The sequence below is a fragment of the Diprion similis genome, chromosome 2 (genome assembly GCF_021155765.1).
Source record: "Diprion similis isolate iyDipSimi1 chromosome 2, iyDipSimi1.1, whole genome shotgun sequence".
NCBI classification, from domain to species: domain Eukaryota; kingdom Metazoa; phylum Arthropoda; class Insecta; order Hymenoptera; family Diprionidae; genus Diprion; species Diprion similis.
Genome location: NC_060106.1, coordinates 5,827,238 through 5,843,991, shown reverse-complemented (window position 1 = coordinate 5,843,991; position 16,754 = coordinate 5,827,238). Strand labels below are relative to the sequence as shown.

The window sequence follows — 16,754 nt, the reverse complement described above, 5'->3', positions numbered from 1 at the left end:
GATAAAGCCCCTGCGAAATGGTGTAACACTTATGGCTTACCGATCTGTGCGTCGAAGATGCATAAAATTGAGGCAGGTTGTCGACACAGTTCGTGGACCCAGTGCCGATGGTGATGGGAATGCCGACACAGCGGAGGCGGACGTGGTGGGAGATGTTGGCACAGAACTCGGACCGAAGCTCGGGCAACAGTTGGTGGAGGCAGGTGTTGGGCCGGAGTCCCGGTCTGTCGCTTTCTGCACCTGGATGTCGGTTGCCGAGGGTTCGTTGCCCGCCGATCACGCTCTTCGCGACTCTTCAAGATTCGCGGACTGACGGACGAATGGACAAACGGTGTTATTAATACTAATTAATCAGCGGCCCGTTCAATGCCGGAAGCCGAACCGCTGAAGAAATCGGAATCATAGTTAACATTGTAGTTGGGCCTGATGGTGAAAAGCACCAACTGTGTGAGTCGTTCTGTGTTGTGCGTTGCAGCGGTTACTAAGTCCGAGGGACTTTGTTTACCTAGGGTTTAAATCGTGCTGGAAAGTGTGCAACAGGAAAAAAAAAGGAAGTAACAAACTAATACTGGTGACAATCGTTTCTCTCCTCGCGTGTGAAGAGAGAACCGGGTTTACGCTGACAAAGGGACAGCGGAGAAAGGTATGAATTACTTGTGCATTTACTTGAGTTTAGTTTTTTTTTTTTTCTTTCTGCAGGGACCGATTTTGCGACTATGGTTATATGGTGCATGTGTACGTGTTTATAGCGTTAAGCCACTATGTAAATATATACAGTAAATCGATGTATTTAGGGCAAAGTTTGGCCGACTGAAGAGAACACGGATAACTGTAAGCCAGTCGTTAGATGAAAACGAATTGCGATCCGTGACTTTGTCGGTCTGGATGAGGCCAGGTTTAATAAATACTTGAAAAGACGACTCGTGATATGGCTGCAGAGATATGACGCGAAGATCGCTATCTTCTCCCGATGCATCCTCTTCGCGTGAAAGTTGATTTTTAGTGTCAATCTCTTTGGGACAAGTATAAAGAAAAAGGAAGATGTGAAAAAAGTCGTAAAATCGATTGACCGCAATCGTGCGAGACTCGCCAGACTGATACATGAAAACCTGCGTGTAGTTTCGAGTGAATGTGCAGAAGAATTTATTATTTTACACACACTTGTGTAGCTTTACAGATGAGAAACTGTTTACGACAAGAATCGGAATGACGTTTTTTGTTTCTAATTTATAATTAACCGCAAGACTTGCGATTGATGCAGTAAAATTTATTATCTACCTTTTACTTTTACCTGCCTACCTCGCTCCTCTCTTCTCTTTCTCTTTTGTTATTTCATTACTTCCGGTTCCCATTGCTATACCGACGTGTATTCTGACACAAACCATCCGGTGACAATACTGCCGATAAATTGACTGTTGAAATCCGAAGCGAAAATCTCATTCATCGACACTGTTCTCTGTACTTTAAATCCGAAAGCTTCGTAGTGCTTTCCTCTGTTCCAATGCGTGTAATGGTATGTATAATTCTAGGTGCGACGCGGTTACGGGGTGTCCGGAAAGCGTGGCCATCGTGCTATTTAAAACTACAGTATAGTCAACGATTATACAGCAATTTTCTAATATTGCAATTTTCAATATAGCCGAGACGTTAAAGCTTGGATGTATTGCATGATCGTATTTACTTATGTACGACGATAATATTCCGTATTTCAAACAAGAGTGACCTATTTTCTGTTACGATGTAGCAGTTCTTGTCATTTATTCTAATAAGTTATACACTTATTTCTGTTATGGTCTTCCGTTTGTGTCGAGCTAGCGGTGTTCATGTTCAGTGAGTAAAAAGTAGATGTAATTAAGAGCATTGCAGACGCCAAGTTTCACCGACAGCTATACTATAAGCACGCGTCTTATACGTGAGTGAATATTTTCAAACACGGTTTTAGGAACGCAGTGTAAGTCTTCTTAGTGATTGATCAATTAATCGTACGTATATAGGTATGATACTAAAGTTTGATTATACCGGAACTGGTGTTGCAATCTGAATAATCGTGCAGTTGAGAAATATTGTGAATTGGCGAGTCGTTGGTACCGAATCCACTCCGCTTCCTAATTGCTTCCTTTGCCACTATAGAAAGTTGAACCTCCGGGGGATAGGAACTTAGAATGTTGCAGATAATTGTTTAAATGCGGGAAAGCGTTTAATCTTTATCTAATTCGACGTCTTAATCGCCGCAACGTCTGACGAGCGATCTAAACTGCATTTTCAAACTGTCTGAAAGCATGAGTTTCATTTCGGTATACCTGATAAGCTCGAAGGTGAATCTGCGTAACCGTTTGGATCAAGAGTTAGAAAAACATGAGAAACCTATTAAAAATCTCCAGGAATGTTATTTCCGCCAGTAATAGTGAAGGTGAACGAAGAAAAATCCACAATCTGTAATTCAAATTAATGTAAGCGAATTCTAACAAGGCCAGCTAAGATATAAACTATTTGAAAATAAGATTTTATAATTCAAATCTTCAAAATGATCAAACTCTGGTATTTCTTGGTCGGCTTTAATGTTTCTGAGATTATTGAACCATATTTACACAAAATTATTGTTACAATTGTATTTGTCAGGTGATCTCTCGAAACTTTTATACATCGTGAGCAAAATAAGTTAAAAATCATTGGAATTGGGTAAAAATACAAGAGTTTACTGATTTGAAACATCTCTAATTGCATAACCTTTTCTCAAATCTCAGAATTCTCAGCTTGTGCTATTCCAATTTGCTCAGATCCACTTTTATAGCATGTAGTAAGGAAGTCGTATAATTCGTGTTCATTATCATTGGCGTGAATGACATTGCTCGCGACATTTCAATCAATTTTTTTACTTCTCCTACCTTGTTATTCATCCTTAACACCTCGGAGTCTTTCTTATAGAATATTGCCGTAGGCTACGCGAAGAGATCTTTCCAGAACAGAAATTACAGTGTATAATACACCAGTATACATATATCCAATGGTTCGATAGTTTTTAATTGCGAACCTTTCAGCTTCTGGACTGAATAGATTAGCGTGTAGATTTGGAATAATTTTACCCGAACTGAAACGCATCCTTGATTCGCTAATAGGTTACAGTTCATCCGCAGATCTGTGTTCTGAATTAATTCAGATGGTAGAGCTGAAATAAGTTACACGACCGCATTTCGTACACGCAGATATTTCTTCATACGTTGATGCGTGGTTATAAGCCTTGTATGATATATTATAACCGGTCAATTAATCCTACTGCAGTTACCGAAAATCGATCGCTCGCTCAATTACGCTGTTAAAAACTTACAGTTCTTATCAGCCGTTCACATCTCGTTGCCTACGTAAGTTCCATGCAAATGTAGTGAGCCGAGGCTTATGACCGTGATTTACACACGCGTGTATGTACATTATACGGGTTATCCTCGTTACATTACAGGCATCGTCCGAAATTGCTCCGGTCTTGTACCCAAGCAGAGAAAGGTTCATTTGTTTATTTGCTCCGTGGCGGTGAATAAAATCCGACGAGTTATGTAAATTAGTAATATTCACCGAGTGTATAATGCATGATCTCCGTATTTAGCGTGTATAAATATATACATGTGTGTTTAGTAGAGCGCAAGAGACACAGGCGAACGAAGATTTAGACTGATGGAATTATTAGCGATTTTGCCGCCATTGTGAACGTACCTGTAGCTACAGTTTCCCCCTATCGTTCCACGTGCCTTGCTCTGCACAATTACTTTTTAGAATTGCATTTAGGTATAATAGTAAAAGGTTGCGTCACTCGTTCCTCGTTCCTTAATGCTAACACCTAGTGGATAGCATCGTTTCTTTTTGTATAGGCATGAAAAAACTTTTTCAACTCTAATTTTGGAAAGTTTTAACATTAGGAGTATATTATGCCACGCAAATATTTCAGGTGCGTAACATACATGAATGGAGCATCGTTGTCGCTGGAATAAAAATTCGCGAAAGTTCTTATTATTTGACGTTATAGAGGCGATGCTAACCAACGTGATTCAAGTCGCAGAGAAAATTTGAGAAAGTCGAGGGCAATGAAAATGCGCTACGGTGATCTCCTATCACGCCTATTCTCGCTATTGTATTAATAATTACTAATTTATCGCCGCATACATTTCCGCCTAATTCCACACGGCAAACGGACGCAGACGGAAGCCCGAATCCGCACACGTCACGGATTGTATAGGTACACAGAGGGAATAAATAAATAAATAAAACAAGACTTAAACAACGGAACAAAACGGCTGTATATAGATGTACGTGACTGGGCAGCGGTTTCAATGAGATATTTCAACATCGGGCAATGATTTTTTATCCGTATTTCACCATCGATGTTTTGTTGATCAGATGTCCCTGCAGCGAGTCGTCGAGCACCTGCATGGCTGTGTCCAATTTTTACAATTATCCGAGCGTCTCAAATTGTATTCAACATTGTGTATGCTTCGATTTTGCTTGTAACGCGAAAAATAACATTTCGCAATCTCGCGCAGATACGCTGCGATGACTTGAGAAATACGATGTATTACGTGTTACGTGCCAAATCGTAAATCGATTTTTTTCAACAGGAAATTAGTGACCAGATATCGTTCTGATGCTGGGGCCAAGACAATGGCGCAGCATCAGCTTATAGGATCTGATTTTTCCGAAGATCTAAGCGACGGGACAACCTGCAGCTGCGCGACAAGTTCCATTGACAAGGTATAACTTGATTTGACTTTTCGTTGTATCGCTGTTTTTCATTTTCTTCTTCACCTTTTGCTTTTCTTTTTTCAAAACTGTCATGTTCATTCCACTAGTCATAATTAGTTTGGTTTTGCATTACGTGTGCAGCATCGAGCTGTTGCAACTCGACCAACTAGTTTTCGGCCTCGGTTGTTCACTTTGTTAACATAGCCGACTAATTCTGAGGTAATAAAAACAAACACTTGGACAAACAAAAAACGTTTCTCACGGTTTCGAATAAAAACTAGAATCACAGGTGACACTGGGCGATTGTTGTTTGCCATGCCCTTTTTCCTTCCGTGCTACAGGTGGCATATAAGTATATTATACATATACGTGAATAAATATAATTGTACCTAATGCTAGCTTGCGTAAACGAAATTAAACATATCGAGTATGTTTACGAGATTTAGAACACTTTTGAAGTTGATTACACGTCCTGCTGAGAGGTAGTCTGAATTCATTTGAGGACTTCATGGTGAATTTTTGTGTCGGGTAGAGTCGCGATAAGTCGTTCGAAACGTTGTCTGCAGAAATTTGAAATCGCGTAAAGCATTTGCCTGATATCATCTGGAATCACTTGGTAATGTCAATTTCCTATAATGTGTACTTTTATGCTTGAACTTGTCTAAGTTCATGTCATGCACAAATATGGTTCCCTCGAAAAACTACCGAGAGTATCGTTTTAATCGTGCGATTAAAGTTGAGGACCAAGTTAAATCTTATTGAAAAATGATCTTCTTCATACTGAAGAAATTGACAGTCCGAGAATCTTAATCGGAAAAGTTTAGTTATTGTAAGGAGTTCAAGGAGTTGTTATGATTGTATGATTTTTGAAATGCCAAACTGGTTTACAAATTAGAGAATCCTGTAGACAAGTAGATGAAAATAGATTTCTGATAACATGTGATTTTTAGAAAATAATCAAAATAAGCCTCAGTCGTGATACAAATTTGTCAATATATAAGATACAATTTAGCATTTTAGACCGTCTACTGCAAGATTTTAACTTTCCAAAATTGACAATAAGTAGAATTTATCGATTAAAAATTCGACATCAGCGGCATATTTTTTTTTTTCCTTGTTTCATTCACGCGAAACTAGACGAATTTTTTCCACCTTTTCACCAAATTATGCAACACGTTTGATGAATTTTGAACGAAACTTTCTCGAGTTCACGACATCTTTCGAAAAGTTTAAAGGACGGCACGATCATCATCTTATCACGTTATCATCAACATTGTTATATATCGTCAGATAAATCTACCTCACTGATAATTCTACTGTACGTTAATGAATCGTGTTTTTTTTTTTAATTCCAGTGCTCTCTACGCGGATGCGAAATGTTTCAAGAACCATTTTACCTTCACCCGCCAAGCGCGAGACCGCGGGATGGCATCTACATAAATCCAATGACCGCATTCATAGCGGACACACCGCCAAAACCGAAGGACACCGAGTCCTTTTACCTTCACAGTCCGAACGACCTGGTGTACACGCGAATAACGCCTCTATTCGGCGAATCCGGGACTCGGGAGGGCGTCGAGAGGAAAGATGAGACGTTAACAGGTAAGTGGCACGTCCCAGATATTCCGAGTGTCGGTGTCTGCTCCGCCCAAGGTGACCTCGATCTAGCACGACGGCCCTCTCGATGCCCACATTTTCTCCTAGATTATAGCAGATGAGCCTCGGGGATGTTGGATGTGTCGCTACGGAGGCGTTCACCACGGCCAATTAAATCGCCGAACACGCAATCGTCGGATCAACTTTGACTAACGCGATGCTGCGCGTGTTTGTGCTAAATCAGATGGAACCGCTTAGGGGAGTGGTGGAATTCATATGGACGTTGTGTAATAGGTCATATAATAATAGTTCATCCATGTTGGAGCCATGGTGGATCGTTTTTTAAACCTGAATGATTTTCTACACGTGTCTATAACGCAGGACAAATTCGTACGTAATGCGGGAGAAATTTCGTCGGCTGTTCAAACCGATCAGATTATGTTTCCAATGCTTGTTTAGCTGCGAAAGTGTACATAGAATTTCGAGTTGATTGGAGTTATGGATGTACTATTTAGTCCGTCGAAACATCTATTTGTCGCGGTATGGGAAAAAGTCAATTTCACAGTTTGAAAGCGCGTGATGTGAGAAAGATTTACTCTTCATCATGCTTTGGTCTTTTATTTAGTCGAATCGGTGTGACGACGGCAAATACAATGATTTCTATAGTTACTAGAAGATCATTCCTCAGATGGACGACTTCAGCTTGTCGAATAAATAGATTCAGTAAAAACTTTCGGGAAACAAAGAACGGGTGGAAAATTTAAGAGAATCGCCAGGCAATTGACGATATCTAATCAACCGAAATTAGCTATTTATGTGGCATGCCCGTAAACCGCCTGTTTTTTGGTAAGGATAAAGATCTCAGAACGAGCTGAAGGCGAGCCGGAAGCGAGTACTGAAATTATCCGAGCCAAAAAACGGTTTACGGGCATGCCACATTCAATATTTTTTACGGTATGGGCATTAAAAAGCAAAACGAAGAGTGAGGTTTTGTTGCGATCTGTTCGACGAAGCTACTTTATTCAGCAATTTGGGATGCGCACTTCGAACTGCGCATCAAAACTGCGGAATAAAGACTTTATTCCGCAACTTTGTTCGCTGCCGTATAAAGCGTCACTTTACGGAACGAAAACTGCGACAAAAAGTGAACTTTTCAATGCCCATGCAGTAAAAAAATATTTTCTCATTTTGAACGAGCACGTGAGCGATTTTACTGGAACTATTATTTACCATGTCAAACCGTCACCTGCAGAATCTATCAATAAACTTTGAGTTTCTCGAAGTGAGACCAGGTCGAACATGCATTGACCAACTTCGGACAGCCATCGACAGGGCTGACAGATTCCTACTCTTCTTTCATATCCTGCTCTGCGCGATCGCAGACAGGATGTAGATACAGATCATATGAATTTAAACCACCATTTATAACATCCGGAAAAACGGAAAGAAAAACAGCGTAATCACATTGGTGAAAGTGTGTGCATACGAGAGACGTAGGTTTCATGATGAGGTACTTATCGGGGCTATGAAGCTGTTGTACACAAGTGTGTACTATAATAACTAATTTGTTTTATAATTCGTGTTTGCTTTCTTCAACAGTCAAAGTGGACATCCACGCGAACAACGTTATCAACAACAATATCATCAACAACAACAACAATGTCCACAACAATAACTACAAACCGATCACTAATGGCGTACCGATAAGGTCCAACGTGATCAAGGACACCGAACACGCTTACGAACAAATTTGTTTGCGCCAGGCAGAAACCGATAGCGTCACGTCGTCCCACAAAAAAATTTCCGATAACGTTTCTGACAGCAGGTGGGTAATCAGTGTATACCCCCTTCCTACACGAGAGGTTATAAAACTCCGTTGTCTATCCTGAGATCAGTCGACTTTTAGATAACGTTCAATTCGCGCGATCGTTTTCGCTTTCAGGTCTCTCTTTTATCGCGCGTCATTGTACAGTTTAAAGACAATTTGAAACTGAACACCGGCTGAAACGCGGCAATGCCGACGTTACTGCCGCTGTCATGTGTTCGAGGATATTGATAATGGACCTCACATCCTAACACAACTTTGTGACAAAGTTTCTGTGCTTGGATTAACAAGCTGTTGTAATGTGCGATGATAATAATACTGAACACAAGATGGGTCCTTGTAGTTCCGGTTGGAATTTAAAACGGTGTAGCAAACTTTTCTGGTAATATTCCTTTTGCAATAATTCAGGCGTATATGAAATGTGAAATGAAATGAAAGATAGTGCAACGGAGAGTTCATTTATCCGTCATCGTTAATATAGGATTAAGTTCGCGCAAGTGATATAACTAATGCGTTTTTCTTTAAACTCTCTTTCACGTGAACCTCAGTGTCACGGTTGAATTTTTGCATTAGCTAACAATTTTTATCTACGTTGTGCTTCAGTAATTCCCGCAAGACAGACAGGCGCTACAGCAGGTCCAGCAGCGTCAGCGAGTCGTCGAACATGAGTAGCGAGCTCCAGGGATTTTCGTCACCCATCTCGACGCCCTCTTTATCGAGGAACAGCAGTAGTGAAAGAATCGACAAGCCGAAACTATCCGAAAATGTTTTAGGTACTAAATGTATATTCATGAATTGGATAAATTTTTTTTAAGGAAATGACATCTTTTTTTTGAGAGAGAGAGAGAGATTTTAACAGTCAAAGTTATAACAACGTATGTCTCAAATGCACTCAACTGCCAAAACTGTGGAATAAAGTATGCTTGCCTATGGATTTTCAGAGAGAAAAACTTCGGTGCAGAGCTCGATAAGCGAAACTGAGAAGGAACCAAAAATCATCACGAATGGATCCAGGTAATGAAGTGTCTATTGGTATTTGATGCAATAACTATCTAGTACAGAGTATTTGAAATCGAATGAACTAGTAAGTTGGACGACTCTATGGATAGCTGTGATCAATTATTTATCGCACTCGATGACCAGTCATTACGCAACTTAAAACCCACTCAACGATTGTTCTGTAACTATAGTGACGCAAAGGTACAAATTTCAAACGTCAACGTATACATTGAATAGAGTGTAATAATCTATAGACGATCAGTCGAAGAATCAGAAGACTGGATATAGCCTCTTTCAGTGTGATGGTATAGAAGCATTTCAAATTTGTGACAGTATTTTAGTTTGGCGACAGCTTGGAAATGCATGCGATTTTCATATTGACAATAATTATAGGTGAATAAGCTTTGAGGAACTTACTATCATGGATGAATCACAACAGCAATCAACAGCGTCGATAACCGTTGCTTGGTTCAGAGACTGCGTAAAGTCGTGAGAGTATTTTATTGACTGGTAGAAAAATATTATGAGATCGAAAGTTTGAACGTGTAAAGGTCAAGTCAGCGTAATCTTCCGTCGTCTTGATCACTGCTACTAATTGCTTATACATTGAATAATTTGACGAGATTTGACACTATTTTTTTTATGTCTCATGATGAAAAACGTAGTACACGATAGAATTTGAAGATCAAATTGCAATAACGAAAACACGTTGTCTTAAGAATTCAACGAATTGGGTTGCATGACGCATCAATTAATGAGATCACTCATGAATGATGGATCATGCCGGTGTGTGCCGACTAATCGGTGACTTATCATTTATCTTTTGCTGAAAGCGCATTTATATTTCTGCACACTCAATTTACAAATGTAAACCAACTGCACGATGTCTCTAACGCAGATAATTACTTCGTTTCAGTTTTGTCAAACCACCTCCTCCGCCTCCGCCACCTCCGCTTGATCCGGAAGAAATAATCATAGTCAATTCAAAGGTCCTTGAAGTAGTCGACAAGGAAGACAGGCCGGACGAAACGGAGATCGGCCAGGAGAGCAAAAATGATTCCGGAATTACCTCAAGTGAGTATTTTGTTGAACGTCAGTCGTGTACTACTTGTCCGTCTAGTACTTACCATTGATATTACAATGTGGGCTTACGCATGATCGGAGATGATCGTCACACTGATTTAACACGAGCTTGTGTTTTTATCAGTAATATTACTCATTCGAGATTGGTTAGCCGCGAGAATGTATACGTGTAATCGAAAAACGTTCATGCATACAGGCGTAATCAATGCGTAGGTACCGTGCGGGGTTCACAGGCCTTTAGTTTGACTTGACATTGATTAGATAACGGAAGAGTCCCTACATTATAATCGCTAAGCTTCAACAACGGTGTGAATATTTATCGTGAAATTAATCTCCCATTGCGTTAGGCCAATTTTTCTTTTGTGCCAATGATCAGTATTTTTATATGTCCGTTGTTAGGTGCGTTGCGACGATAAAAGATGTCCTTTTCGAAATTTCTTAGTCGGTCGAAGCATATCCTTGTGAAAGTAACAAGTAGTGAGTTGATTACTACTGTACATGAATTTTTTTCTTGCGGCAGATATGAATATTCAAGCTTACAAGATCACATCCGTTATCGAAGCTTTCGCGAGAGGCTTAAAAATGTATTCGAAAGTAGACGAATAATTTTTATCCCGGTGACGTTATGACCGCCTAAAAATTAGCTGAGTCGAATCGGGGATACAGATCAAGCCATCGCGTCGGTGCCGTGATTTGTCGGGCATCGTCACCCTTCTCCGACCAAATCGCATAATTGCTATTTAGTTATTTAGTAATTTAACAATTTAGCAATTTAGGGTTTTGCCAGCCGTTAATTAGACTCCAACTAGTCGTTACGGATGCGATCTTTACTAGACCATGGTAGGCAACGGGCATATAATACACTTACCTCGATTTCACTTATACACACTGGGTACCTACCGCTCTGGCTTGGTGCCACTAACCAACCACTTATAATAATGAGCGTTTACTCGTTCTTTCTCCCCTTCCCCCCTTGCTCCCCACCCCATACCATCCCGATATTCCCCCTGCCAACTCTGTGCGCCCCTTGTCGCGGCACAGCGACCATCAAGAACGGCGTGTCTTCGAAGGAGGCGGAAGTCGACGCGCCGGCCAGTTCGCAAGTGGAGATCGTTGAGGAAATCAAACCGCAGCAGGTGAATCACCTGATTAGCAAACACATGGTGCTCCCGTTCATTCCACCCAAGTTTATCAACGCGGCTGACTCCAATACTCTGCTCAAGCCGTCCGAGTACCTTAAAAGCATCTGTAAATCATCAGGGAAAAACACATTGTCCAAAGCCAGGTGAGACAATTGCTATTCAAGTATTATGTCGTCACTATTTCTTCAGGACACCTCATGATTCATCCACTTTTATCTAACTTAGATATCTCGGTCAGTGGTCGGAATTGATTGTAAAAATGTAATCAAACGTGAAATTGACATGATCTACTCAATGTTTGGCTGAGAGTTTGGTTTAATAAGTCGACAAAGAGATAAAGTTTGTTCATTGAATTGTTTACTAAACTGTATTCATGATTAATTGAAAAACCTATGATTTGGATTACCGTCACTTTGGTGGTAATATCAGACAGCAATGGCCAGGTTTTCTAAAGAATAAATCTTGTACCACTCAGTCCTTATTTCCATGAGGAATATAGAAAAGTGTTGAAAAAAAATTCGCCATTGGGTATCACAGGTGAACTGGAATCGATAAGGTGAAAGATCGTTTAGAGTAAGAATGTGTGTCTTTAGCTGCTGTAACCACGTAAGCAACAAGAAAGCGTCCAAGCGCATAAGTGGCTCGGTCCTCTTTCACAACTCTACAGGCTCTACGACACACTTGAGACCCATAAGACTTGACGATCATGACGGCGGAAAAAATGGCTAGGTTTCATATTTGAATGATGGATACACTTGATGTAGTACTGATATTTCATTAGCGATGTGTACGTCTTGTACGATCGTAGTTGAGACCGATGATAATAAAGACAGTGAATATAGAAACTCTTTCATAGCCTTTCGCAAACATTGGACTCGATCAATCTTCATTTTACTGTTACTTGGAAAATATTCTTGTTGAGATCTGTACAATTTTTGAAAGTCGACGAAATTCGGTTTCACGTTTATCCTACTAACTCTTGATTTTGACGCGCAGATCCGTTGACAACCTGGACATTCAGAGCAGGCAGGAAGAAGAGCCGAGCGAACCTGCGCCTGAACCACACCTCCTTCAACCTGGACCTCCACCGCCGCCACTACCGCCGCTGCAGAAGAATCGGGAGACGCAGAGTCAAGCCGCTCCGGAAACGGAAACAGTTAGGCCTCATCAGCCACTGGCAACAATTAGTATCCAGGACTTGACCAGCGTCCAGCTGCGCAGAACTAACACGAAGATACACGCGACAAAGACGTTCTCAGCACCACCACCGAGAAGTGTGTCGATGACTAACGGTAAGTGGATGTTCTTATTGTTTACGACTAGCGTGGGTGTTTGATTTAGAGGCTTAGGAAGACCAAAATAGTTTCATTTGTTTTCGAAACGATGGGCAAGTTCTTGCTTTAGATTCTAAGATGACACTTTAATGTGAAAGGCGTTAGATTATGGATAGTATATTAACACACGCTCTTGAGGAGAATTACCGTCTTTGGTAATATAAATTTGGGTCATATTAACGGAGTGGAGACTACTTGCGCGTTATTAAATGCACGTGGATTTCTATTCGGTACGTTGAAGAGGAAATCATCATATAGGAGTTAAGTGATTCGTGAAGAATTAATTTGATAAATTGATGTCTTTTACCATTTCGATGCTGCGAGTTATTCGAACGCTTAGTACTGGCTTATTGACTGACATAAGTTGAAGTTTGAGAGATTTCATATAGAAGACGATTGGCAATACAAATTGAAATACTCGCACAATTGCATTGTACATTCGATTTGATATTCTCTAACTTAGCTTGAATAAATTTGTTGAGAGCGTAACTTTGTTTGTTGAAAATAAATTACGTTGGTTGTTCAGATTATTGGACATTCCTGTCATCAGTAGTGACGTCAGAATGCAAAAACATTGTAGATACGTCAACACGATGTCTGAGATTTGAACAGTCTATAAATCATTGCAGAAATTATAAAATCACGCGAAACGATAAGCAAAGAATAAATTTTAATATTATTTAGAAATAATCCTGTGAGTCGTTTGCTCCGTAGATAACCTTTGACTATATTCCCAGCATTCTTTAACTCATATGGACATAATTTTGAACTTCCATGTTGGGCGTTATTAGTTTGAATTAGAAATGGTAAGTTATGAATCTACAAGTTAAGATCACACGAGTTCACGAGGCAAAGATTCTTACTAAGATTGAAATACTTGAGCTGCAATTTTAACAACCGTTACGATAATGGATTTGCTTCTTCGATACGTTACCTAGCTTTCTACCTTCGCAATGTCCGAGTGAAACAGCCAGTAACGTTAAAGGGCAACAAAATAATAGATTTATTTTTGCATTCCTGAATTACATTATTCAAAGAAGAAGAAGAAGAGTTAGATATTTTTAGAGAAAAATATGTTGATTGATATTCATCATCACAATCACTAAATTTCATTGCGTCTTCAGCGTGACCTTCAACTGCGTCAGAGAGTCAATTGTGATGAATTGTTTGTTCTGTGAAGCAACGGGTGAAAACAAATTAATCTGATATATCATATATGTGTCTTTGCTTTTATGTACAGTTTCGGAACCATTTTATGTACAAAAAATCGACCTCATTGCTGAACTGAAAATGTCCAAGGATATTTCTGGCATTAAGAAGCTGAAAGTGGAACGAGCCCAGGTGGAGAAATCCCAAGAGCAGAATCTTATGTCGGAAATTACGAAGACGTACAACGCCTCGAAATTCGTCGATCAGGTAAACTAGGAAAAGACTAATACTTGCGAAAATTAAGAAAATCAAAATTGATGCTCAATTTACCACGCATAACTCTTTTTTTTGTAGATACCGGAAAAAGACAGCGCGGGAAATGTGATTCCCATATGGAAACGACAGATGTTGGCGAGAAAGGCTGCTGAACGGGCGAAAAAGGAACTGGAGGAGCAAATCGCGAGAGAAAATGAGGAGAAGAGACTGAAGGCGATTCCAGCTTGGAAGAGACAACTCCTAGCGAAAAAGGATCATGCTGACGAAAAGAAGTGAGTTGAACTGCAGGCTTTCATCGAAGCGTGACTCGTTATTATCGTACGCGATGTTACGATTTACTACAAAAAATTGCTTGTGTTCCCGGTTGAAATAGTTTTTCCTTTGGTGTTTGAGCACCACGAATTTTTTTCCATAAAAGTCTGGAAGTACCTCGTTTAAACTTTCAATTAGATTTAAAAAATGGAATTTCAGGGTCAATCACGTGACTCCGATCGCTCCGATCGTAGCACCAAAAGTCGAAGTAACAGCGCCACCAGAAACGACATTGAACGGAGAAAAACTAAAGGAAGCAGGAGCGAAGGAGGTCAAACCAAAGGAAGAAAAAGAGAAGGAGGAAAAGGTTGAGGTGGAGATGAGACGCAACTCGACCAACGAGGTGGATGATGGACCAATAATTCCATGGCGAGCCCAGCTGAGAAAGACAAACAGCAAGCTGAACATTTTAGAGTAGATTTTCCCTCCGTTGACTTCGCACGACTCCTTTCTCACAATGTGGCTGTCGATATTGTCGTGCAGCAAGTCGACGAATTTGGATGCTTCAATTTCGTACGGACGTCTAGGTATACGAACTTTTCCAAACAATTTTCTTTTTGAAAATTCACTTCGATGATGTTTGCGATGTTTGGTACCTCAGAGCGTTCGAATACCTGCAGATGGATGTTACATTTGGCGTCAGTTTGCTTCGAGTTTTTTTCACAGCTCGGGAAAATCGACGTACGTACTTATAATTGCACCTCTCTGAACTTGAGGGATAAGTAACACATTAATGTATTTGATGACCGTAAGGTCTGCAGTGTGCAATAATTATAAAGATGTATATTTCTTATTCTACGATGGTACCTAAGCTCTATTATTTTTCTACACAAATTTCCGGGGAAACAACGTTTTGTGGCTATTTGAAAATTCGGTTCATTGTTTTTGTAATACCCAGTCTAGGCAATTCCCACCTTCGTGTAATTTGTCACGGTTGTCAAACAACTTGATATCCTCATCGAACGTTATCTAGACGATGACGGTACACCTGCGGTGATTTTCTAATATCTATATACAATATTGAACCTCGCCAGCTGCCCCGTCGACGACAGTGAAAATCTGTAATTCGTTCATTCGTTTGTAAGCATGATGAATAACTGAGTATTTCTTATAGGATTTTGTAAGCCGATGTACCTATAATGAGCTTATAGTAGCTAGTAAAGCTTTTTTGATAAATATACACTTTTTCTTTTCTCGTGAGATGAATAAATTGGACGACAGAAGAAGATAAACATTTCAAATTTGCATTTAACTAATCTACGTATATACTTATAAAAGGGAACTGGCCGATTGTCGGACCAAGTCACATTTCGCGAAGCCCGAACAAACGAGGCTATTTCACCATTAATATGTTTGATGACAATTTTACAAATGGTCTATGCAATGTATACTTCAAAGAGCCGAATTGAAATACGCACGCGCATAAGATGCATTTTCCGCGCTCTGTTGCAAGGGACTTTAAAGACACGCTCAATATATACGTATAGCCTGTACATAGAATTGAATAAAATCAATGTACTACTACGCAGTGGAACTTTTTCACTTATCTTCATCTGTAATCACACGCTGTTCTTTAAATTTCCGTAGATCAATGCTCGGCACCTCATCGCTGCATCGTGACGTTGGCGACGGTCACGTTGACCTGAATGTAGCCTCAGACGTCGCGACCAAAATTGCTCGTGTCAATAATTCTTATTTATGTGGACTAGTTGCACAACTTACTATTTGAAAATTATAATAGAGCAAAAATGCGAGGATGGGAGAGAAGGGAATGTTCTTCGACACACATCTCGTCATATTTGCAACTCACGGATCGAGCACAAGTATATTTGGTTCAAGGTCTAGATTACCCAACGATAATCTGTCAATTCCAAGTTTTGGGCACAAGGAAGTCCTATATGCTTAAACATTTGAGATACTAATACTCAGAATGCGTCTGGATTGGACTTTACTTGGAAAAAATGCTTTTACTATTATTTTTACAAACAGCAGACATAATTTTCTTTTAGTGGCAGTTTTATTTTTGTAGCATTATGTTGAAAAATGAAGACTGACTACGTTTCCATTACTGTAATCAGATGGTTCTAAGTGAAGTAAGATGAAGCCAACGCAGCATATCGTGGAGAATACTAAAGGAGTAAAATCCAGGCAACTACGTTACATCCGTGACCTCATTCTGCTAAGTTCTTGTAACAATATCAGTAGCAATTAGCCTCGAGTTATGGAATAATTACTCTTCAGTTACTGTCTTAGTGACGTTATTATTAGGAACAACTTGCCAGCTCGGTTTCCTGCACGTGTATCAACTCA

At 40.0% G+C, this 16,754-nt stretch overlaps 1 protein-coding gene across 1 annotated transcript; it reads left to right on the top strand.

Annotated features, from left to right (window-relative positions):
- Nucleotides 1-210: 210 nt before the first annotated feature.
- On the top strand, nt 211-15,954 carry LOC124415904 (espin-like). The gene is made up of 12 exons (XM_046896621.1): nt 211-643; nt 4,605-4,737; nt 6,084-6,330; nt 7,924-8,149; nt 8,753-8,922; nt 9,091-9,163; nt 10,065-10,222; nt 11,273-11,516; nt 12,370-12,665; nt 13,948-14,123; nt 14,211-14,404; nt 14,604-15,954. The coding sequence occupies exons 2-12, from the start codon at nt 4,648-4,650 to the stop codon at nt 14,860-14,862; spliced, it is 2,133 nt and encodes a 710-aa protein (XP_046752577.1). The 5' UTR covers nt 211-643; nt 4,605-4,647; the 3' UTR covers nt 14,863-15,954.
- Nucleotides 15,955-16,754: the final 800 nt, after the last annotated feature.